Source organism: Trachemys scripta, chromosome 3 (assembly GCF_013100865.1).
Source record: "Trachemys scripta elegans isolate TJP31775 chromosome 3, CAS_Tse_1.0, whole genome shotgun sequence".
NCBI classification, from domain to species: domain Eukaryota; kingdom Metazoa; phylum Chordata; order Testudines; family Emydidae; genus Trachemys; species Trachemys scripta.
The window spans coordinates 118,898,139-118,923,085 of NC_048300.1; the positions used below are offsets into that span (position 1 = coordinate 118,898,139).

At 41.8% G+C, this 24,947-nt stretch overlaps 1 protein-coding gene across 1 annotated transcript; it reads right to left on the reverse strand.

Annotated features, from left to right (window-relative positions):
- Window positions 1-1,213: 1,213 nt before the first annotated feature.
- Window positions 1,214-6,470, reverse strand: MARCKS (myristoylated alanine rich protein kinase C substrate). The gene is made up of 2 exons (XM_034765837.1): window positions 5,979-6,470; window positions 1,214-4,183 (listed from the first exon to the last, which is right to left on the reverse strand). The coding sequence occupies exons 1-2, from the start codon at window positions 6,075-6,077 to the stop codon at window positions 3,440-3,442; spliced, it is 843 nt and encodes a 280-aa protein (XP_034621728.1). The 5' UTR covers window positions 6,078-6,470; the 3' UTR covers window positions 1,214-3,439.
- Between the last annotated feature and the right edge of the window lie 18,477 nt (window positions 6,471-24,947).

Below are 24,947 nucleotides of genomic sequence, written 5' to 3' on the forward strand. Positions count from 1 at the left end.
AGTAGTCAAGCCTACAGTTGTATTCTCAAGTTAAAAGCAGGGCTGTACAAAATACCTCACTTCAAAAATAAAACCTTTGTTGAACTTAGAATGCTACTTGAGTTTTACTTCCAGAACAGCCATTTAGAATAAGCCTGTTATTAAAGTTTTTGCCTTTAAACTGTTTGGAAACAAATCTTCCCCCTCACAGAATGAAGGCATAAACTTAAGAGAATGTTTACAACCTATAGGAGGAGGGTTTTTTAGTGAGAGCCTAAGTGCAACAGCAGAAATGCTTATGAGAATTACTGATTTCCAGAAAACAATTGTATACATTTACAGAGGAAGATGGACCTACTCTAATGGAGGACATAGCTTAAATTACATTTCTTCCCTCCCTCCCACCTGTTTTATTTTATGTGAAATCAAATGAATTAAGTCATTACACTTTCCCATTCATGAACTGGGGATAAATACTCAACTTGGATCACTTCACTAGAAATGTTGCTATTATGGAGACTTTAAAATGCAGCTTAGACATGACAGAATTTGAAGGGGGTTTTGGTAATGAGTTTTTAACCATGAGTAAGAAAGCCCACTCATCTTAATCCAATAAGAAATTTAAGGGGCTGAATCTTGAAGTCCCTGTTCAAGCAAAGCTGATTTTAGTAAGAATTTTGCCTAAGAAAAAAGCATTGTAATTTAGCCTAATAGAACTGTTTAACTATGTCAGAATGTTTCCAACAGCTCTTGCAAGTCTCAAAAGGTATTTAAATTTCAAATGGATTTGAACTGCAATGAAACATTTACAGTAGCTATTACTGAAGAGCAATATTAACATTTTTAATTGAAACATTGCAATAGTTACACAGTAAACAACTAACTGCTTTCTTGGTAAACAGTTTAAAAACCACATTCACCAAGTATTGACTATTGCTCTGTGAAGGGAACTCAGTGATTTGGTTCTTCCTGACAACTTGACAATAAAATAAAATAATAATAAAAAAAAAAACACACCTCAGACTTTTCTAAAAACAAAATACTTGGATTTAAATATAAAGGAATGTATTAAAAAAAATGACTGAATATAGGGCCAAGACATCAAATGTCTTGAACAGTTTTTTTTTTTTTTTTTTTTTAAAAACAACCATATTATAAAAACCCTGAGTAAAATGGTTATAAAATGAACACCTTCAATAGATGTACTCCAAGAATGACACTGGTGTGGAGGATCTCATTTTACATCCATTTATTTCATCCCATGGCCATTACAGCATAATATTCAATACATATCTAAAACTATAGAGAAATACCAGGGTAACTAGTGTACATACAAGCCAAAATTAAAATGGTAGACAGCTGAATAAAAATAAGTATGCATTCAGCAGGAATCCATTGCAGTTAATTCAGTTCTTTTGGGAACCAGGTGCTAATGTGCCATTTTCTCATAAAATGAATCATAATTACTTCCAAAGAAAGCTTCTGCTGAAAATTTTGATGGAAGTGTAATACTAAACTTTCTCCTATAAACTTAGGAGAAAGTTTCTTGAATCAATTTCCACCCTCTGAACACCATTACTACTTTTACATAAGCCTACTGTTTTATTAAGGCATAACATGCCCTGAGCAATATGTTGGAAATTAGCCAAACATCCAAACAATTAAAGGCAAGCACCAAGTGACTATTTTTATAGACAAATTTAGCAATCCCCTTTGTAACTCATTTGTAATAGGGAGTAACATGTTTGAGAAAAATATTGCTTTTAAATGCTCAGCAGACTGCAAGAAAACACAAATGTTTTTACGCTACATATATTTCAACCTGGTTGTCTAAAACTAGACAAGTAGAAGTGGCATAACAAAACAAATGGACCGTTTATTTCAGTGCCTAATTTTAGGCAACCAGTTTAGAAAAATTTGGCCTAAAACCATATTCTAAACACCCTACCCAATATAATCCAAGTCAAATATTAACTTTAAGAGGTAGGAATTGAGTCTGCTGTATACAACTGGTCTTAAACCAAGATGGAACCTGGGCAACGGCAGTCTTACTATGCCATCATGTTCTCAGATTGGCTTCCAGTCTTTTGTTCAAAAAAAAGCAGATGCCATAAGCCATCTGGAGATATTGCTTATAAATTTCCTCATAATAAAGACTTGGAATATTACTGAATCCAAAATTCTAAACCACTTCTAAAGATAGCATTAATGGCACACAAGATCCTTCTCTATGCAAGTTTAAGCCACACTTGCCAGTCCATTTATAGCTATCAGAGGATCCATAAAAGAAACACAACCAAATTATACATTTTATTCACATTTATTTTTCGCTTTTAGTGTGCTCACAGAAAATTAGAACACCTTAAGCAGGAGTTTAATAGCAATTTTTGTAAGCAAAGTTACATTCCATCTCTAAGTCAAATTGGTCAAAGCTTCTCCAGTATTTACAAAAACATGATAGACAAGATGCTACACAAAAACCATTGCATCTGAAGAGTTTTCTTTTATTTTCAAAGACAACTGGAAAAGAAAGCATTGTCTGCTGTAATCAAAAACATACCACAGTATAAACAGTAACCATTCCACTTATCACAGCTTGATTGAGTTTAAAATTTGTGTTTAAAAGGTCCAAGATGACTGCAGTTTTACAAAAATGGGCAGGGTGGAAAGAGTTGCAAACTTCATGTGCTTCTGGATATCAAGATTTGTTTTTATACAATAGTCACAGTTAAAAACACCCTGCTGGTAATACATAATTACACTTTATTAAGGTCATAAACCAGCAATAAACAATAAAGCCTATACAACTTGTATTTCTACTTAATCACTGACTGGTACAGCTAACATGAGATAAGTGAAAAGTTCCTATGGTTTAAATGAATTCCTAAGACTATGATCTTTTTTTCTGGGTATTGATTTTTTTCCTTTCCTTCTTAGTCAAGACTTGTAGTGTTGTAAACCTTATAGAACATCTGCCTCACAAAATACATTGTAATAACTTTCTTTTAAAAAAGACTAACCCCTTACATCATTTCTTGTGGCACATTCTCTTGGCAATTATGTGCATCACTAATTCCTCATTGTGGCCCCTATCACTTCATTTGATATCCCTTATTGACCCCACCCATCTCCTTCATATATGGGCATGTCCATAGATTGACAAAGAAAGTTTACATTTTGAATAAAAGATGCAAAGTATGCAAAAACATTAATACTGATGCAAAAAAAGAAAAAAAAAAAGGAACAAGGCAGAGGGAGGTGTTTAGTCTCCCCTCTACCTGTTGGAATGGTGGTAACAGAATTATTTGAGATGGGATCTGTGGGGAGAGAAAAAAAAGAGAAAGACATCTTTTAAATCAATCCCTGGTTGTAGACAAGTTCTCCAAAACCAGTACCTGGCACCACTCCAACAAACAAACAGGGGGAGAAAAGTTCTTCGATTATCTCAAAATTGCCATGTTTACTCTGCCGATTCAGCTGGTGGGGCTTCTGGACTAGACTCAGATGGGGCTTCCTGTGTAGGAAGTGCTGCCTCTTCTACTTTGGGGGCCTCTTGTTCAGTTGAGGTGGCCTCAGTTGTAGCACTAGGGGCAGAGGCAGCTGGTGCCTCTTCTGGTTTATCCTCAGGCTTTTGCTCTTCAACAGGCTTGGCCTCTTCTCCCGCAGGCTTCTCTGGTGCAGTCTCTTCTGATTTTGCTTCCTGAGAGTCACCAGTCTCCTCCTTTGTTTCCTCTGTGCCACTAGCTGCAGCAGCACAGGACTCCTCCTGGGCAGGTTTACCCTCCTCATTGCTTGTCGCTTCTGGGGCAGTAGCTGCTTCATCTTTCCCTCCCTCTGCGGAGGCAGCTGCACCTTCGTTCTCTGCTCCTTCCCCAGCCTCCTTTTTGTTCTTTTTAAAGGAGAAGCCACTTAGCTTAAAGGACTTTTTGAAGGAAAAGCGCTTCTTTTTTTTTTTCGGGGTCTCATTGCTGGAAGAAGGGGTAGCTCCCTCCTCTGCCTTCGAGGAGGGCTCTCCCTCAGCAGGCGAGGCTGGCTCAGTACTCTCTGCTTCTGTTCCCTCCTTCTCAGAGGCAGGCTCAGAAGAGGCTTGCTCTTCCTTCGCTGTCTCTTCAGCAGGTGCACTGCCATTTGCTTGGACCTCCTCCTTGCCTGCCTCAGCAGCTGCTGGAGAGGCATCGCCATTCACCTTTACATGGCCATTTTCCTGGAAGAAAACAACTCAGTGTTATTGGAGAAAGATCTGCTTCTCAGCCATATCCCAAGCTCAATAGGGTCAGCTGACGGGTAACAGTTCATTTCCCTTAACCAGAGTCTGCACGTAGACAAAATTGGATGGATCAGACACAACGGACTGTTTTAAGAATACTTGCCATTTTATGCCAATACTAGGGCATGATTTGAACAATTATACCAGTCAGAGGATTTGATCAGATCAAGTGATTAACTGCAGAAACAGGGGGGTCATAAGCCAGCAGTTGCAATGAGCAGACTCGCCATTGCTCCTCTCGAGAGAGGAAGGCAGCACTGAGCATTTTCAAAATTCAAATCCCTGCCTTCTCCCCAGCCCTGGCTTCGGGAGCGCAGTCCATTGGTGCTGCACTGGAAATGCAGAACCAAGCCACGCCCCCGCCCGCTTTCATAAGGTACGCTGGGGACTCCTGGGTGGTTGAAAAAGCCTACGCATCAGCAAGGCACTAAAGGGCAGTGAGCTACCCCTCCCATCATCGCAGCTCCGGCGGGACTAAGGCCAGCCGGGCTACAGCGGCTCTCCGCCAGCAGAGGGCAGTGTGACTCCAGCTTGCAGAGCCGGGCTGGAGAAGGCCGGAGAGGAGGGGGCAGGGAAGAAGAGGAGAGCAGCTGGCGGGCTGCGGGGCTCATGCACGCCTTGTCCAGCAGCAGCGCAGCTGAGGAGAAAGGCTAACAAAGCTCGCCTCGGTCCTTGCGTCCGTTTCACGCCCCCATCCCCCGCCCCCTTCAGCCAGCAAAAAAAATCAAAATAAAGACGTGGCTTCCCTCCCCCTGCTGGCTGGTTAAGAGGCGCCCCCGCCTCTCGCTGCATTTGCATTTTTAACGAGTCTAAAGCCTCTCCGGAGGACGACGGAGTCCGGCTGGCTCCAGCAGCAGCTGCTCCGAGGCGTGGCGGGGGTGCCCGGTGTTTAGATGCAGGCGCCACTCGACTCTAGCGCAGCCCGGGCGGTGCGCCCAGCGCCGCTACCCCTGTTGCACGGGGGGCGGGGGTGGCAGAGACGAGGGTCACGTTAGTGCAACGCCAAGAGTCACCCCCATCCCCCCAAGTCCAGACTGTGTTGAAACAGGCAGAGTGACGCGAAAAGCCGCCCAGAGCAAGTCAGCCCCCCCATGATTTAAATCGTAGGTTGAGCCCAGATCCGTAGAGGAGTAGGGGCGAGGCAGGCATGCAACAATATGGAGAAGAGCGTGCTTCGCTGCCCCTTCCCTTCTCCAGCCAGCCATCTCCCAGACGCACAGCACTCTCCCCAACAGGGTACCCCTGGGCATGCCACTTCCCTCCCCTAACCTCACCCCTGCCAGTTTGCACTGCAGAGAGCAAATTTCATACTACTATCTACCAATCCACCTCCCATCAGGAACATTTTTGGCTAGTCACAGACAAACGTCTTCAGGAGAAAAAGCTAACGCACGGAGGAGATTGAATGGACAGAAAAGCCAACCCAGTATCACATTCCTCAGTTTACTAGCAGCTTGCACCCCATTCAAATAACGCACCAGTGATTTTTATCTGCTTCACTCCATTAAAAAAAATCGGGTCTATAGAACCCTTCCTCACCCCCCCCCCCAATAAAACAGTGAAAAAGCCATTCCTTTGCATTAAGTTTTCAAGATAAAAGCTTTGGCCATATTCTCCATCCAATATGCCCAAGGCACCTCGAAGGGGGAGGAAAAATTAAACAGGATGCAAGAAAAAAAAAGTCCAAGTTTTGCCTTAAAAAAAAAAATCGGGTAGGTTGGGGGGGGGTTACCTGTCCATTCGCCTTGGAAGGAGATGCAGCCACTGCTTCCCCAGGTTTCTCAGCAACGGCGTCGCCTTTTGCAGCGGTCTTGGAGAACTGGGCACCCATGCTGTCTTATTCAACAAAGAAACTCAAGAGATCCAAAAGGAGGGGAAACAAAGAGCGTTGGATTGGTATAAATACTGGGCGAGCAGCAGCAGCAACACACACACACACACCAGAGGGGGGGAAAAAGAGAAGAGAGAACAGAACCGATTTATATGCACTCCTTTTTAAAAAATTAAGTTGAAGAGATCAAAAAGCAGCAGCACAGGAGAAAGGGGGGAAAAGGAGGGAAAAAAGTCGAGTAAAAAAAAAAAAGAGCCCAAGTTTAGTAAAAAGAAGTAATAAAAAAATCCCAGATTTGTAGCCGTACTGTAGACAAGGGGAAAATGGAGAAATCTCCCTGGTTGCTAATAAGATGCGGAGTCCAACGCCCAAGTGCACAGATGAATGGGCTTTCCGAGCGCTGACGGCAACCCCCCGCCCGTCGCCGACCAATCACGGCGCCGCCAGACAAAGGAGGGGGTGGGGCTTCCAATTGGAGCGAACAATGGAGCCGCGATTGCAATAATTTGAAATCAGCCTTTGACTGATAATTAATACCCCGAAAATAAATAAAGTAATGGAAAAATGCATGCACTCCTTTTTCTTCATTTAAAATGATGATGCATGGGTTTATTGCCCTTTCTTTTCGGAGGTGAATTAACACTGTAAGGGGATTTCATTTGACTTGCAGTGGCTCTGTTTGTGTGTCTCTGTCTCTCTCCCCCATTTGCTTCTGTGTTAAATTAGAGACAATGGTTTGACTTGTGTGTTTGTGATTTCATCCTCTTTCCCCTACTCCACCCGCCCCCCTCCACCCTCTGCTGTAGAAGATCAACAGATACTGTGCGAGGTTTGAGTTTTTAATTTAATTGGTTGCAATTGTTCTATCGCTCCAATTTGGAAGGTATTTAAATCACGTAGATCGAGTTCGAGTTTTGCCAAACGAGATCACGAGTTGAAATTAGTAGGTCTGTAGGCCAGATGTTGAAAATGGTAAAAGCAGCCGCGGTCGCCGCCGAAAAAGCAGAATCAAACCCCTCCCCCTAGCAATATTGGCTTGAAATAAAATATTCTGTAATTAGTGTACGGGTCTAATTAAATTCTGCTGTCTGATTATCCTTGATTTGTATTTTTAAAAACTGTTTTCTGAGGCGGCTACCACTTAGATTTTTCATGCATTAAATTAATGGACGAAGCGACGTTATCAGGAATATATTTGTACTTCCCCAAATTATAAAATGTAATTTGAGACTAATTCGCTTGAAATAATATTGCTGCTAAGTACATGAGTAGCAGCAATGATTTGCGTGAAATACAAAGGATCTGAATCTCTTTTTAGGGGGTGCGGAGGAGTGGCTTTTTGCATGTCTGGCAGCCTAGGTCTACATGGACTGGTGTTTGTTTTTTTCAGTTGCAATGTATAAATTATACTGATGGGAAAAGCTACCTAAACCTCTGTTGAAAGAGCAGTAATGAGGAAAACTGATGGAATTACTTTTTAAAAAAAGATCAAATCTCAAAATGTCCGATTTGTTTATAAACAAGAACGTTACAACCATTAAAATAATCAAGGGTTCAGGATTTCAAGACACCCGTCCAAACCGCCCACCTCTCTGACCCCAAAGATCGCATTGTGCTGCAGAATCTGATGATCTTTGTATGTTCGCTGCATTTCAATAACCCTAATATGAACAATCCTTTATTTGTAGCAAGAGGAGAATCAGTCAAGGGAATATTTCATTTCTTGGGGGCAAAACACACGAAGGGGCATTTGTTTTTTAGAATGTTCTTATTCTCCCTTGTGCTGCATTTCAAATACAACTTCCCTCCTGCATTTCAAGAAAAACGGATCGCATCGTGGAAAACGCTTAGTACCAGCCTCGATTTCTTTGGTTTAATCATTATCTTTCTTTTCGAAACCAAGCTGAAAAGCGTCTGTAACGATTTGGTTTTATATACACGGCTTCGGTTTGATGCCTTATTCAATCACCAAGTTATATTTCCCCAGAGCTGATGTAAATAGTTTTTTGCAGAAGTGCATCTTGCCAGCAAACATATCTTATCGCCCTTAAGGGAAAAGACGCTGGCCAGGCTATCGGCAGTGATGGTTGAAGGAAGCCAACCCCTTTGTGTAAATGGGAAAGTCCCAAACAGAAACGTAATCTGGACAAATCCAGTAACATCCAGGCGTTTGTGAAATGCACTTTGGAGGAGGCTGTTGATTTTCTTCACCAGAAAAGCTGGAAAAAATACCCTCCATCTGCACTTTTTGTGGTTGCTGTGTTAAATTGCTGTGGATCCTAGCTATGTGGCAAGACGCGTCTCCTCCAATATATACACAGAGAGCAAAAGGACTTGAGATGTTTCTGCAGAACCCCGGGGGGGGGGGGGGGGGCTTCTTTGTTACCCGGCTGCATTGCTTTTGCAGGGTGCCCATTTACTGGGTATCGGCTGGTTTCCGTAGCGACGGCCGGCGAAGATTCGGAGCGTTTGGGGGGGGGGGGGTGGGATGGGGGGGGTGGCTGCAGGGGCGGGATTCCACAGCTGAGATCGAGAAGGTGTTTCCATGCCTTTGCAGCTAACCCGAATTGCGATCCTAGTAGTGCGGCTGACTTGGAGCAGGGGCATGGAAAAGCGAGCGGGGGAGGGGGCTGATTCCGTGCCAGGGCTTCCAGAGGAAGCATGTGAAAGGGCAGCTGGACTAGTCTGAGAGGAGGGCGGAACGCAGGGGACAGACACGAGGTATTTCCAACACGGAAAACAAATGAATGAGAGGAAAAGACGTGAATACCAGGGGAGGGGAGGGAGGAAGGAGTGGGGAGGGAGCAGGGAAGTGGGAAGAGGGGTGTTGGAGTTTGTTTCTCTTACATCTAAGCCAGGAAAGGAAGGCAAGAGAGAGTTTATTGCAGTGTTGTTGTAGCTGTGTTGGTCTCAAGATATTAGAGAGACAAGGTGGGGGAGGCAATATCTTTTATTGGATCAACTTCTGATGGTGAGAGAGACAAGCTTTCCAGAGCATAGGAAGAACAAGGGACCTGATAATCAAGCTGACTAGTATAACCCCACCCATCTACTTATTCGCTATGCTGATACTGACTTGGACTCTTAGTACATTCCATGGGTGGCGTACCCGAGCCCACTTATCCACTGACGCTTTAAAAACTCCCGCACCCCAATCTGGGTCTATGCTGGTTATGTGATATGTATGTATCTCGTGATCCTTGTAACCAATACGTGTAATCCCTCATAACTCAAGCCTGATCCCAGAGGTACAGTACCTTCCCTCTTAACTTGTGTATATTTAATTTTAAACATCAACTTTAATAAAAATTTCAATTCTCTCTGCTTGTTTCCTTTTGTCTCTCCCATCTATTTGTTGCAGCCACCTGTTGTCTTTGGTATCAGACTGTAAGCTCTGTGAGGCAGGGGGCTGTTTCTTTGTTGTGTGTTTGTACAGCACCTAGCACAAAGGGGCCCTGGTCCAGCTGAGGTCCCTAAGCATTAACACAGCACATGAATAACAGTGACAAAGAGAAAGCTGTTCAGGAGTGTTCATTGTCATCACTGGGGAAATAAAACCTGTTGGGAGTGTATATCTGGGAAGTAAAACCTGTTGGGAGTGATACACAGCAGAGACAATTTGTCATGAAAAAGAACCTTGGAGGTCTCCCACTAAATCTTATATCCCTGTAGCGAAAGCAACATAATGCCGGGGTAGTTTGCCAGGTTCCTTGTGGTGCTAGTCCTGTTTGCAAAGAAATTTTAGCCTTTTATAGATCCCTTTTTGTTTGGATTTTAATTAGATCATTTTTATTTGTTTGGATTAGTATATCACCTGATGTCATATTGCCTGAAGAGTAAGCCAGAATTGCAAAATCAGTGTAAAAATCCATGTGTTCCCTTGTCCTGGCATAGTGGTAAACCTTTATTCCATATGCCAGCTGATCTGAATTTCAGAGTAATGTCACAAAAGTATTTTACAGAATGATTGTAGGAGTCATGATGGAGTATGTATTGTAATCCCAATATGTTTTCCAGGCATCAGTCATCTCAGTATTTTATAGCTCTACAGTAAAACAAGACAGCATTACTTATACAAATTCTTCCGTACAGATGGTACATGCTGATCAACCAGTTGTACAACAATCCAATTAAATAACTCAAAAGTACACATACACTCCCTCTCACAAGTTCCCAGCAAACCCTGCAGATAACCTAAATTCTGAGCTGGAAGAATGAAATTTAACCCCTTAGCCAAGCCACTTCCAGCTCGTCTTCTGGCTGTCCACCATCACACATTGCCTCTTCTGCTCCCAACACACACATATGTTTTAGGGTAGATTCTTTATTCTTCTAAACTGTTGGCAATTAGCAATTTACATGACTAAATGAAAAATAAATAAAATACGCCAGTCTATTGATCAACAATTGTATTCTTCCAGCCTGAGCAGCACTAATCACTTTCAAAGGTGCAATAAATTCAATTCATATACAGTCCCTTTCATCCTAAAGCATCCCGAAGTGCTTCACTAATCAATATACAAACTATACACAGGGATCATTTAGGCTCTCTAATGGCACCAATGTATAGTTTAGAAGATAAAGTGAATAAGGATGCTGTAATATCAGATTCAAATTGAAAGAGAAATTCAGGGAAGGCATCATGTATTTAACAAAGTATGGAGTTTGCCGGGCACAAAGGTTACGACCGTTACTTTTATGAAAACCTACAAGTTTTATGTTTCATCTAAAAGACAGCACTCCCAACAATACACATATACCATAGTGTATTCTCATAGACTTTAAGGTCAGAAGGGCCCATCATTATCATCTAGTCCAGGGATCGGCAACCTTTGGCACACGGTCCATCAGGGAAATCTGCTGGTGGGTCAGGATGGTTTGTTTACCTGCCACGTCTGCAGGTTCGGCCGATTGCAGCTCTCACTGGCCGCGGTTCACCGTCCCAGGCCAACGGGGGATGCGGGAAGCAGCGGCCAGTACATCCCTTGGCCAGCACATTGCCAGCCGCAGAATCTCATCTCACCTCAACTATGACTACCACATCACTTCCTGCAACATCTTAGGACAAATCTAAATTAGAAAAGCTTTTCTGATAAACCAGCAAAGCGCTCCTAGTGTGTACGACCCTTATTGTCAGCGTAACTGTGCTTGAACTGGCATCCTTTTTTCCAGCCCCATCTCAAGTGAAGTAAGCTATACTGCTGGCAAAAAACAGTTTTGCCAGTATAATTGCATCTATACTAGGGGGTTTGTTGGCACAGCTATGTGGGTCACAAATCACATGCCTAACTGACATGGCTATTCAGCAAAAGTTTGTAGAGTAGGCCTAGCCTCAGTTTCTGTTGCTTGGAGGTTTCTCATCTGAATACTGAGCTAGCTTTTCTTTCTTTAGCTTGGGAGATCAGTTGAGACAACACTAGATGGTGTGGGTTTAAACAGTTAGGCCTGGTCCCCACTAACGCCCCACTTCGGACTCAGGTACGCAAATTCAGCTACGTTAATAACGTAGCTGAATTCGAAGTACCTTAGTCCGAACTTACCGCGGGTCCAGACGCGGCAGGGAGGCTCCCCCATCGATGCCACGTACTCCTCTCGCCTAGCTGGAGTACCGGTGTCGACGGCGAGCACTTCCGGGATCGATTTATCGCGTCTAAACCAGATGCAATAAATCGATCCCAGAACATCGATTGTCTGCCGCCGGACCCTCCGGTAAGTGTAGACGTACCCTTACACACTAATAACACACTGCATATAGTGCCTTTCATCCAAGGACATGAAAATTAATATTACATTAGCATCTACAGGCCACAATTGAGATTGGGGTCCAATTGAGCTAAGCATGGTAAAAACACATAGGGCTTGTATACTGGTATAGTAAAAGTGACAATAACCCACCCCAAAACAACCAAAACGCTCCCACCCCTAATGTGGATGCACTTATACCCGTAATACAGTAGTTATACTGATATAGCCTATTCTGGTTTGGGTACATAAATTATACCATGATATGATACCTTTTATTGATATAACTACATCTACAGTAGGTCTTTTACTTGTATAACTATGTCAGCAATAAATAAAATCACATCCCTAACCAACATAGTTATACTGGTAACACTTTTAAGTGTAGACCAGCCCCTATTTAGAGACTATCCTTGCTCTGAAGAGCCTACAAACAAAATAGATAAGACAGGAAGGGGAGGCAGAGAGTTGAAGTGGTGACTTACCCAAGACCATACAGTAGGTCAGAGGCAGAGCCAGCGATGGCAGAGCGAGGTCTCCTGACTTCCAAGCCAATGCTCTATCCATGGAGCCACATTGCTAGACTCACAACACTCTTCTTGTGAATTTATTTTCATTATCTTCATTTCACAGAGATGGAAACTGAGGTAGAGATAGATGAAATGACTTAGCCAAGGTCACAGAACAAATGATATGTGCACCAGAATTTGAGCTATAAACCTTCAGTCTCATTCTCTAACCGGTAGTGATCTTCCTTCTCAGTAATACTTGATATTTACATGTTGCAAGTGTTGTTGTAGCTGTATTGCTTCCAGACTATTAGAGAGACAAAGTATGTGAGGTAATATCTCTAAGGGTACGTCTATACTTACCTCCAGGTCCGGCGGTAAGCAATCCATCTTCTGGGATCGATTTATCGCGTCTAGACAAGACACGATAAATCGATCCTGGATTGATCCCGGAAGTGCTCGCCGTCGACGCCGGTACTCCTGCTCTGCGAGAGGAGTACGCGGAGTCAACTGGGGAGCCTGCCTGCCGCGTGTGGACCCGCGGTAAGTTTGAACTAAGATAGTTCGACTTCAGCTACGTGAATAATGTAGCTGAAGTTGCATATCTTAGTTCAAAGTGGGGGGTTAGTGTGGACCAGCCCTTATTGGACCAACTTCTGCTGGTGAGAGACACAAGCTTAGGCAGAGCTCTTCTTCAGGTCTGGGAAAGGTAATCAGAGTGTCACAGCTAAATAAAAGCTGGAACAGATAATGAATTAGTCCACGTTGCTACAGATTGTTATAATAAACAATAAATCCAGTTTCTTTATTAAGTTCTGGTGTCTAGCAAAGTTATGAATTTAAGCTCCAAGGCTCATCTTTTGAAGGTATGGATTCCTTTAAGAATGAGGACTGAGAAGTCAGGTACAGAGTTATAGTTTTGTGAAAAATGTTCACCAACAGGTGATATCATTTTTTGTGTGTGCATTCACTTGAGAAAATAGTGATTGTCTTGTTTCATCCACATGTTGGGACATTTAGTTCACTGGATGAGGTAGATCATGTGGTGATAGACATATGTAGGAACCATAGATCTTGAAAGATGTGTGGTGGGGGTGTTGACCATTGTAGCAGTGGAGATATGTCTGCAGATTTTGCATTTGTTGTTACAGCAGGGTCTGGTGCCACTTTGAGTTGGTGTGTCCTGATCTGTGGGGGGCTTGCTTCTGATGATAAGTTTGGTGAGATTATGGGGGTTGTTTGAAGGCGAGAAGAGGGGGTTCAGGAAAGATTTCTTTCAGGACGTGGTCTTCATGGAGTATGGGTTGTGATTGTTCAATAATACCCCATATGAGTTCCAGTATGGGGTGTTAGGTGACAACAAGGGCTGTGTGGTTGGAGAGTTATTGTTTTTTCTTTATTGAAGCAGGTTCTCTTGGAATATTTGGGAGGCCTGTACCATGATACAATCTATTTCTCTGGTGGAGTGTCCTTGTTTGCTGAAGGCATTTTTAAGTGTGTTAAAGGGTGTATCCTGGACTTTCTCCTCAGAGCATATTCTGTGGTAGTTGAGTGCCTGGCTGTAGGTAACAGATTTCTTGGGGTGCTTGGGGGTGGCTAGTGGATCTAATATTTTTATCTTCATTTGACATATGGATAAGCTGAGAGAAAGGATAAATAATTTGTCCAAGCCCACACAACAAGCAAAAAGCCAGAATTAGCTCTCAAAATTCCAGCAGACCACATAAATGGCAGTGACTTTTGGGGTTAGACCAGGATAAAAGATATATTTTTTAAAAATGTATTAATGAACATGATTTAATTAAGATGTTAAACTTCTTACCTTTTTTTTTTTATGTTTCAACTTGTCACATGTAGACAGAGCTAGTTGTATTTTAACACATTATCTGGTTGAGAAGAATGTGTTAAAATACAACTTACCCTGTCAACACTAGGGTTTTAAAACATGTTAATTAAAAGAATTCACTAACACATTTTTCAAAGAAACCTTTTGTTCCAGCCTAGACAAGCCCTTAGAAAACAACAAATTCAAGAAAACTATGGAAGCTGAAAATGGGGGGAAAGCATTACAGAAACTGTGAACCAATGTGGGCTGCTTGGTGTGCTCCGTTGAATGTCATTTCCCAGAATGCCCTTCCAATAGTTATCTAAACTCAGAGAACACACTGAAAAGTCTGCTTGTGTTTTGAGATGCACAGAGAACTTTCTTGTATGTAAAGAAAGCAACAAACAAACAAAAAGATAATCAAAGTTTACATTGAGAGAGAATGTTCTCTGTGCATCAGCCTCCCCTGAAGCCATTTCTTCTATTGTCTTCCTTGTTACACAGTATCAATGTAGCATATGCATAAGAAAGAAAACATCTTGCCTTCCCAGGGAACATTCAGTCTGACAGGATAAAGCAATTTCAGTCATGTTTTAACCATACGTATTTTCTGATACTGAGAAACAGGACTATAATCTGGATAATATAAGTCTCAAATTCTAAAACTAAATTAAGATTTATAAAATGGTTTCAAAATTTTGCTCCTGATTTCAAGAGATGCACATTTCATGATGTCCCAGCTCTCAGCATTGTGATTTCTTAATGATCTATCAATTGTTTGTTTCTTCAAGCTTTCTTTCAGCTTCATACAGTGCAATTTCTATTGCAGCTATTGCAGCCTGGGCCAAGCCTTTTACTAATATTTGCCAAACTTTTATTAAGTAAATAAATCCAACAGTGTTTGCTAAATCAGATCTAAACTGTTTGTATGTCCAGTATGCTAGAAAGACGGGAACTAAACAAGATTCAGATTTTTTTATAGGCATTGTAGAGTGTCTTGTCTTTCTAGACCAACCACCACAAACTTCTCCAGTAACTCAAGATAGTTTTTTTGTTTTGCAATATACCAACAAACTAAAATAAAATCCCCTTCCCCAAAAAACCCAACCCCAAAACAAACAACTGCTCAGACTGAAAGCATAAACATGCACAAATATATATTAGTAAAATACCTTTTCATAGGCCAGTTACTGTATATGCCTCAAGCAGTGAAGTTTTAACTGTGTTATTTTTACACCTCTACCCCAATATAACGTGACCCGATATAACATGAATTCGGATATAACGCCGTAAAGCAGTGCTCCAGGGGGGCAGAACTGCACACTCCGGCGGATCAAAGCGAGTTCGATACAACGCGGTTTCACCTATAACGCAGTAAGATTTTTTGGCTCCCAAAGACAGCGTTATATCGGGGTAGAGGTATATTTTAGCAGTAAAAGTCAGGATTGGGGAGCCATTACACTAAGCAATGTATGAACAAAAGCAAAGACAAGGTTCCTGCCCTAAGAGAGTTTTACTTTATCTTCAGGTTTCAGAGTGGTAGCCATGTTAGTCTGTATCAGCAAAAAGAACAAGGAGTACTTGTGGCATCTTAGAGACTAACAAATTTATTTGGGCATAAGCTTTCGTGGGCTAAAACCCACTTCATCAGATGCATTTTAGCCCACGAAAGCTTATACCCAAATACATTTGTTAGTCTCTAAAGTGCCACAAGTACTCCTCATGCTTTTTACTTTATCTACTTTACTCATAAGGGAAACACTTATTTGGCCTTGTCTTTATTCAGAGTTGCAGTGATTTAACTAGAGGTGTAAACTGATTTAGGACAGGTCTACACTGAAAACACTGCAGAGGTGTAGATGCAGCACTTCAATGACGACACTACTATGCCAGTGTGGGAGAGTTTCTCCAATTGGCGTAGTTAATCCACCTCCGCAAGAAAAGAGAAGCCCTCCCATCGACATAGTGCTGTCTATATTGGGAATTAGGTTGGTATAACTATGTCACTCAGGGATGGCGATTTGTTAAACCAGTGCGAAACCCTATGCAGACATTCTTACATTGGTTTCAATTTGGTTTACATCAGTTTAGCTTTCTGCTGGGGTAGAGAAATACATCTGTAACTATATCTCAATATAATATAATCCAGGGGTAGGCAATCTATGGCATGCGTGCCGAGCTGATTTTCAGTGGCACTCACACTGCCTGGGTCCTGGCCACCGGTCCAGGGGGGTCTGCATTTTAATTTAATTTTAAATGAAGCTTCTTAAATATTTTAAAAACCTTATTTACTTTACATACAACAATAGTTTAGTTATATATTATAGACTTAAAGAAAGAGACCTTCTAAAAACGTTAAAATGTATTACTGGCACTCAAAACCTTAAATTAGAGTGAATAAATGAAAACTCGGCACACCACTTCTGAAAGGTTGCCGACCCCTGATATAATCTATACCTTTAAAATATATTTCAAAGCTTATAGTTATTTTTTTTACTTAGCTGAAGTCAGTAAAACACTGAGTTCAGCTAAATTGAATAGGAGACTCTTAATCTGAAAAAAAGGAGTGTCCGCACACGGATTTGCACTGAAATATTAAAAAAAAAAAGAACTAAAATGGAAGTGGTCATTTAGTTCCAAGCTTTTTGTTGTTTTGTTTTTGTTTTGTTAGTTCTTTGTTTGTTTGTTTGTTTGTTTTGCAGACCAGCCCTTGGCTCATCATAATTCATCCTAAATAATTCAGATTTACCTCTCCTTTGTATTGTTGGAGCAATGTGAAACAGCTGGAGAATACCAATGAACCTGGCTCTTATAATTGTTCTCTCCTCTATTTGTTTGATTTTCTTCAAATCTTAATGTTTTTATTGTATTGTATTATATTTTCAGGCTACTGTACAGCACCCGCATGTCCTGGTTTCAAGATTTATTATTTGTCATTATCTATGTAGCATCTGATCCTACAAACTCTTAGATGAGTAATCCTTATGTATGTAAGAAGTCCAGTTGCCATGTGAGTATGGCTTTTGCGGGCCAAGGCTCACAATGTTCTCCTTCATATTCACAAATAACTTAAATTATTATTAGTGGGTGTTGTGGCTGCAATGGGGGGCGGGGGAGCAAATAGAATTATTTGTGTCAGAAATGTGTGACAGAGATGTAGATGCTCTAATGCTCTGGGATTCGTAAATTAAGAGTTGATTGAGGATTTATTTTTGTGTGCGATGAAGTGAAGACATTTAAAAAGTATTAGAGAGGATGAAGGAGTCAGTGGTTAAGGCACTGGACTGGCACTCAAGAGATCTGGGGTCACTTCCCGGCTTTGATGTAGATTACTTGTGTAACCTTGGACAAGTCCCTTAATCTCTCTGTACCTCAATTCCTCATCTGTCAAATGGAGATAATACTGCCTTTGCCAGCCATTTTGAATTTTGTTGAGCAAGGACTGTCTCTTACCATTTGCTTGTGGAGTGTCTAGCATCAGGGGGCTGTGATCTTTGGTGTTGCCTCTAAGTCAGTGTTTCCCAAACTTGGGATGCTGCTTGTGTAGGGAAAGCCCCTGGCAGGCCGGGACGGTTTGTTTACCTGCCACGTCCACAGGTCTGGCTGATCGCGAGTCCCACGGACCACGATTCACTGCTCCCAGGCCAATGGGAGCTGCTGGAAGAGGTGGCCAGTACGTCCCTCAGCCCGCGCCGCTTCCAGCAGCTCCCATTGGCCTGGAGCGGTGAACCGCGGCCACCGGGAGCCATGATCGTCCGGACCTGCGGACGTGGCAGGTAAACAAACCGTCCCGGCCCACCAGGGGCTTTCCCTACACAAGCGGCATCCCAAGCTTGGGAAACATTGCTCTAGGTGTAACTGTAAATAATAATACATTTTTTTTTTCCTTTCTCCTTTCCCCCTTGTGACTGGAGAGGAGTTAACAGGCTTGAATGGTCCCTTGAAATATGTTAACTACTTATGCTAAACAATCTGTTCCACCTTGTATTTAGCTGCAGCTCTCTGAGGGCTTGTCTACACTTGAACCGCTACAGCAGCACAGCAACTGCGCTGCCATGGTGCTTCACTGTAGACACTAGCTACGCCGATGGGAGGGGCTCTCTCATTAGTGCAGGTAATCCACCTCCTGAGAGATGATAGCTAGGTCAACAGAAAAATCCTTCCATCGACCCAACACTGTCTACAACCGGGGGTTAAGTTTGCTTTACTATGTTGCCCAGGGATATGGATTTTTCACACCCCTGAGCAAGGGTTTGGGAGTGGGTGAGGGCTCCGGCTGGGGGTGCAGGCTCTGGAGTGGGGCCAGGGATGAGGGGTTTGGGATACAGGAAGGGACTCCAGGCTGGGGCCGAGATTTTCAGAGTGTGGGAGGGGCTTAGGGCTGGGGCAGTGGGTTGGGGTGCGGATGGGGTAAGGGCTCCGGCTGGGGGTGAGGGCTCTGGAGTGGGGACGAGGGCTCTGGGGTTGGTCAAGGATGAGGAGTTTGGGGTGCAGCAGGGGGCTCTGGGATGGGGCTGAGGGGTTCAGAGTGCAGGAGGGGACTCAAGGCTAGGGCTGGGGATTGAGGTGCAGAAGGGGTGTTTGAGTGTGGGCTCCAGGCGGCCCTGGGAAGCAGCCCCACAGCTCCCATTGGCCCCCTGGCTGCCTCTGTGCCTAGAAGTCAGAGGGACATGCTGGCCGCTGCAGCCAAATGTACTTTTAGTGACCTAGTCAGTGGTGCTGACCGGAGCTGCCAGGGTCCCTTTTCAACCAGGCGTTCTGGTTGAAAACTGGACACCTGTCAAACCTAGCAATGTAGCCTGGTTGATCTAACTTTTTAGTGTAGACCAGGCCTAAGTACATTTCCCAGACCTGAAGAAGAACTCTGTGTAAGCTTGAAAGCTTGTTTCTCTCATCAATAGTAGTTGGTCCTTAAAAAGGTATTACCTCACTCACCTTATCTCTCTAATAATAAATTAGTTATGTTAGCCAAGCAATTAAATAAATGGGATTTATTACTGTTAAAACATATATCCTAGATTTTTCTTGTGCATGCACATCCACTCCTTATAATTAAAAAAATCTTTATCCTTTAAAAAAATTATTATAAATTACACAATTCCAAAATATTGAGGTCTGGTGCCTGATCCAGAGCCCACTGAAATAAACTGAAACCTTTTCATTGACTTCAGTATGTTTCAGATCCGGCCCTAGAATTTGGTCTCCAAGGGTATGTCTACACTGCAATTAAAAACCTGCAGCTAGCCCTCGGGCTCATGGGGCTGTTCAATTGCTCTGTAGATGTTCAGGCTCGGGCTGCAGCCTGAGCTCTGGGACCTTCTAGAGCAGGGAGCGGCACGCGAGCTGATTTTCAGTGGCACTCACACTGCCCAGGTCCTGGCCACCGGTCCGGGGGGTCTGCATTTTAATTTATTTTTGAATGAAGCTTATTAAACATTTAAAAAGCCTTATTTACTTTACATACAACAATAGTTTAGTTATATATTATAGACTTATAGAAAGAGACCTTCTAAAAACGTTAAAATGTATTACTTGCACGCGAAACTTTAAATTAGAGTGAATAAATGAAGACTCGGCACACCACTTCTGAAAGGTTGCCGACCTCTCTTCTAGAGCCTGAGCCTACATGTCTACACCTCAATTAAACAGCCTCTTACTCTGATCCCTGAGAGCCCCAGTCAGTTGGCACGGGCCAGCTCCAGTTTTTTAATTGCAGTGTAGACATACCTCAAGTCTACAATTATAGATAGAGAGTAATTCTGTTGGGTTAACAGAGTAACAGGATTCTGTCTGAACCACTGAGATTTACACCAGTACTAAATCAGTGTCTGGGTCTATATTAAGGAAGGAAGGAAGAAAGAAAAGAGTTTCTGATCATTAGTAGACTAGATTCATTATGATGATTGTTGTGGGGAAAAAAGGATGATGTATTAAATGATGTATTTGGGAAGGAGAATCATCACTGTCCTTTTTTGTGTACAGTAGTAATGGCATTTAACTGTGAGAAAACAATACCTGAGATAATCTTGTTGAAAGGAGTCCCTAGGAAGCTATGAAAATCATAAGTTTAATGTTTTTTTATCCCCTGTGTATAAAAATCTGTATAGAATAGAATATGTCATGGTAATTTTTGTTTATTCCTTTAAAATTATATTTTCTCACACTTTAGCTGCGATCCCCCACTTTCTTTCTACTGTGCTGTAAATGGCTTGCTTACGTTTAATGCTCAAGCAACAAATGTGGCATTTTATTGACAAAGACAGATGGCAATTTCCCCTATAGTCAGTTTTCTTTTCACCAGATGACATATAAAACATTCAGTATGCTACCGAATGCTATACCAAGGCACCTTACTAGCCTCGCTAGTAGCCCAATGATTTGGTAAAGCTTAAACTTTCCTGGCCTATGAATGTACTGGATAGCTGTTGGCTATTACACATTTGGTTTAGATTTGTTTTCATTATCTATATAATCTATATCCTTTTTTTTTAACCCATATAAATATCCTTTTTCATATTTGCTGTTTGTCTAGTCTACAAGCTGCTTATTTCCACATTCACATATTTTTTAAGCCAGTCTCTTTCCATCTTTTGGGCATTCAGCAATAAGCTGAGGTTAAACAAATGGTGAAATCCTGGTCCCTCTTTCAGTCAGCCAATAATGCGCAGGCACTTGTTAAGATTTCAAACAAGCACCTTTGTGCTTTCTCCCATGCTGCTTCTTACACTTAGGAGGAACTTCCACTAAGCACCCACAAAGCCAGCTCCTTATCCACCTTCAAATTCCTCCTTAAAACTCTCCTTTGTTGCGATGCCATGAAACATTAACAACAGTTAGTTTATTGGTGCTTTGATACCACTGTCGTCTCTTGTAAGCTCTTTGGGGCAGAGACTATTTTTGTTCCATTTGTACAGCACCTAGCACAATGGGGTCCTGACCCATAACTAGGGCTGCTAAACACTATGGTAATAGTAATACTATTGAAGGCAATGGCAATGTGTCTACTTTTTGCTCCTTTGACAGTACTCCCCTTCTTGAATCTTCATTGCCTTTGCTTGGAGTGTTTCCCAATCATTTGGCTGGCATGCATAAAACCTTGAGAGAAACTTGAAACAGTTGGTTGTCATGACACAGGCAAAAATCCCTATTTCTTTCTTAGTCCAATATACATCATGTACATTTTCTTCTTTTTCATGATTTTTAGATTACTTTGCAGATGGCTACACTCCTACAGTAACATTTTTTTGGTTTCAGAAACATGTCCATTTAAAGCTTTAATGTACTTACCATGACAAATTCCCAGAAACAGACCAACATTTGATTGGACTCATTTAAATATTTTGAAATCTAAAATTACAAACACGTTGAAAAAACACAACAACATTTAAACAAAAAAAAATTTAAAAATGAATTTCAAGTAACATAAATAATACCTTACATTCATATACTCCAGTTCCTGGCATTCTCAAGCACCGTGCATCTTGTATATGCAAAAGCACTAAGATGCAGCTGCCTGTAGCGTGGAAAGCTGCAACCATCCAGCCTACAGCATATGCACACTAATTATGGCAGGAGAAATTTTGGCCAAAGCCATTGAGGAAAATCACAACTCTTGCCAAAGGTGCTGTAGAATTTTCAATGTCCAGACAGAGCAGGTAGAGCCATGGTTTTTAAGATCCCTCCCAGGGCTCTACACATTTGGCAACATGCTGGAACTAAATTCTGCTGCAAACCCCACAGTTTCTGTGATACTCTGATGCACAGTCGGCTGGAAATTCAGCCTCAGGGCAATTAAAAAAATGCACATTTGTACGGAATTAAATATGAAAATGAAGAATTCAGTAAGAAAAGTTCTCCTTGCATTGTTTATGCTAATAGTAAATGCAGTTTATTTTACTCTGCTCTAAATGTTCACTTTTCCAAGGGATGCAGATTTTTGTATCGTATTGTTTTGTATTGTAAATGCACAATTTAATTATCAGAATTGGCTGGGAGCCTGAGGGTTTTGGAAACCAGCATTAGAGTTCTTTTGGGACCGTGGGATAATCATGTTTCTGCTAAGAGATGTAAATTGCCTTTGTTAGTCTTCAGAATCTGCAAATGAGTGAGAAGAAGAGGAATGTTTGCATCTCTTTTTGAGCTATTGTTTCAGGTTGTCTCCAGACTCAGGAAGACAACACTGCATTAGTTATTCTTGGTTTAGGCCATGTCTACATGTACAGCGCTGCTGTGGTGCAGCTGTACCAATGCAGCTGCGCTGCTGCAGCGTGTGTGATGAAGAGCTCTCCCATCGGCATAATAAAACCACCTCCATGAAATGCAGAAGCGCTTATGTCTGTGTAACTTACGTCGCTAAAGGGGGTGGTTTATTCACTCCCCTGAGCGACATAATTTATGCTGACGTAGGCTGTAATGTAGACATAGCCTAAGTTTGGAAGGATGTCTTCACAAACACAAGGGCAAGACACACAGAACAAAAAGACACCCTCAAATTCTGGAGCAAAATTTGCAGCAGGAGATGGATTCTCTGGTCATTTGCACAGGTCCATTTTTAGTATATGTGCTGCCAAAGCAAGCACCTAATACACAGTGAACTGATCTCATTGGGAAGATTCCCCATAGAATGATGCCTGCCACAGTCCACCCTATATAACTACTTTTCAAAGTTTGCCTAGACAATGTTGGGTGAAGATCTGTGATTCCTTCAAGTCTATGTATCCTAAAATTCACACTGAGACTAATGAAACTGTCCTCAGCTCTTGACATAGAGAAGATGTACTCTAGATATGCTGCTGGTTGACATTAATTTCTATTGGCCAGATGCAGTATGCTGGTGCCCCGGTGGTGGATAATCCAAGGCAGCACTGGTGGGTGGAGAGAGCTCAGGAGTCAACAGATAGACCACCCATATTTGATCACATACCAGTGAGAGGAACTTCTTTGGTTTTATTATAATTTTCTTAGTTTAAGTTGTTTAGAAATCTCTCCATATAAACGTTTCTCCCTTTAATTTTATTTATTACATAACATTCACCTTTAGGCGAGCTATAAAAATGCTATATACTTGTCATACAGTGACAATTCCATTTGAACAGTTACTGTGTTCTTCAAGCAAGCTAACAGCAATATATCATTTAGAAGCATTCCCTGGAGCTGTATTTCTTAATTAATGTAATTATTAATTATAATTATAATTGGGTTATAGGTTAACTCGGAGATACAGAACGACATTCAACCACTTCCAGCTTTTCCCTTAAAAGAATTTTCTTTGCACATCCAAAAGTAGGGATTTTGTATGTCTATGTCTATACCCATGTATATCTGTTATGCGCTGACCCACTAACCCATTTATCTTACACAAATAATTTTCCAAGTAATACAAACTTTCTGCAGCTCTAAGTGATAAGGGCAAATAAACAAGGTCTGCCTCTAAATCTGTATGACTCAACGTGTATTTACATATCTTTACTGCAGATGAGGTTTCTTAAATGCATTCTTGGTAACAATCACTAAATATTTGTTAGATTATTCCTTTCATTTACATACATGAAGAAATAGTTTGGTATTTACTAAATCATAAACAATTGAAGCAGCACATGTGTAAGATTAAAGCCAAAACTTGCATTCCTTGCATTACAAAGCTGCCACTGGTATGTGGGTGCATTAGAAATGGAAAATCAACCCCTAATAGATCTAGGTCCTGCCCCTCCTGACAATGAAGCCAATGGCAAAGCTCATCAGTAAGGGCTGGACCACAGCCCTGTGCTTTTATCAGGTCTATTCATGTTGCTAGGTAGGTTTGTATTGTTATCTTTTTCAAATGTCCTTCATAGTGCTAGTATCTCAAGTGATGGAATGCTTTGAGTTCTGATTAATTGTGAGAGTAGTAGTTAGCAAAGTACACCTGGCCTATGTAGTCAAGGAGGTGCTTTTCTGAGAACTGTGTTGTAACTATGCCATAAAACCCTGATAGAGAACCTAAGGTCCCATCTAAACTTCCACTCTTGTTATGTTGGTGAGCCAGTTAAATGCTGCTTGTCTTCTTACTGGGTTACAAATATTACTATTTGTATTTATTAGTAGTATTATGGTGACATGGTTCCCAGCCAACATATAGTGAGAGACTGTCCCATCGTGAAGAGCTTACAGTGCAAATAGATAAGATGGACAAAGGAAGCATTGTTACCCTCACTTTAAAAATGGGGAGCTGAGGCACAAAGAGACAAAGTGACTTATCCAAGATCTCTCTGAATCCTCCCAGTCAAGTGCCTTAAGCTTAAAAGCATCCTTTCTCTCTGCAGCAGTGGTACCAATACTGGGAAAATTCGGGGGGGGGGGGGGGGGGGGGGAGAGATTAATGTAGCCAGGACACACTGCACTCAGAACAGTTCATGAAAAGCTCTTTAATCAGAGCTCAACTTCTACATAGCAATTCTGCAACATGACAGACTGTGGTGATATATACAGCTTAAGCATAGATGTTATATTTGATTGAAAAAAATGGATGAAAAAAGTCCTGACTCTGTTTTTACTCTGTCTAGGTAGTTTTATGCCCTTCACCCCCATACTACCTCTATATCGCTAATGTATTTATCCTCATAAATCTCCTGTGAAGTAGGAAGTATTATCCCCATTTTACAGAGGAGGAACTGAGGCATTCATGATACATAGAAGCCAATGATGAGGCATAGAGCTTATGTGTTATTGGCCTTGGCATTCTGTGGAACCCCCATGTTAAAAACAGCCACATCAAAACTGGAACTGTTCAAAGAATATTGGAAGAGGTAGCAAGTG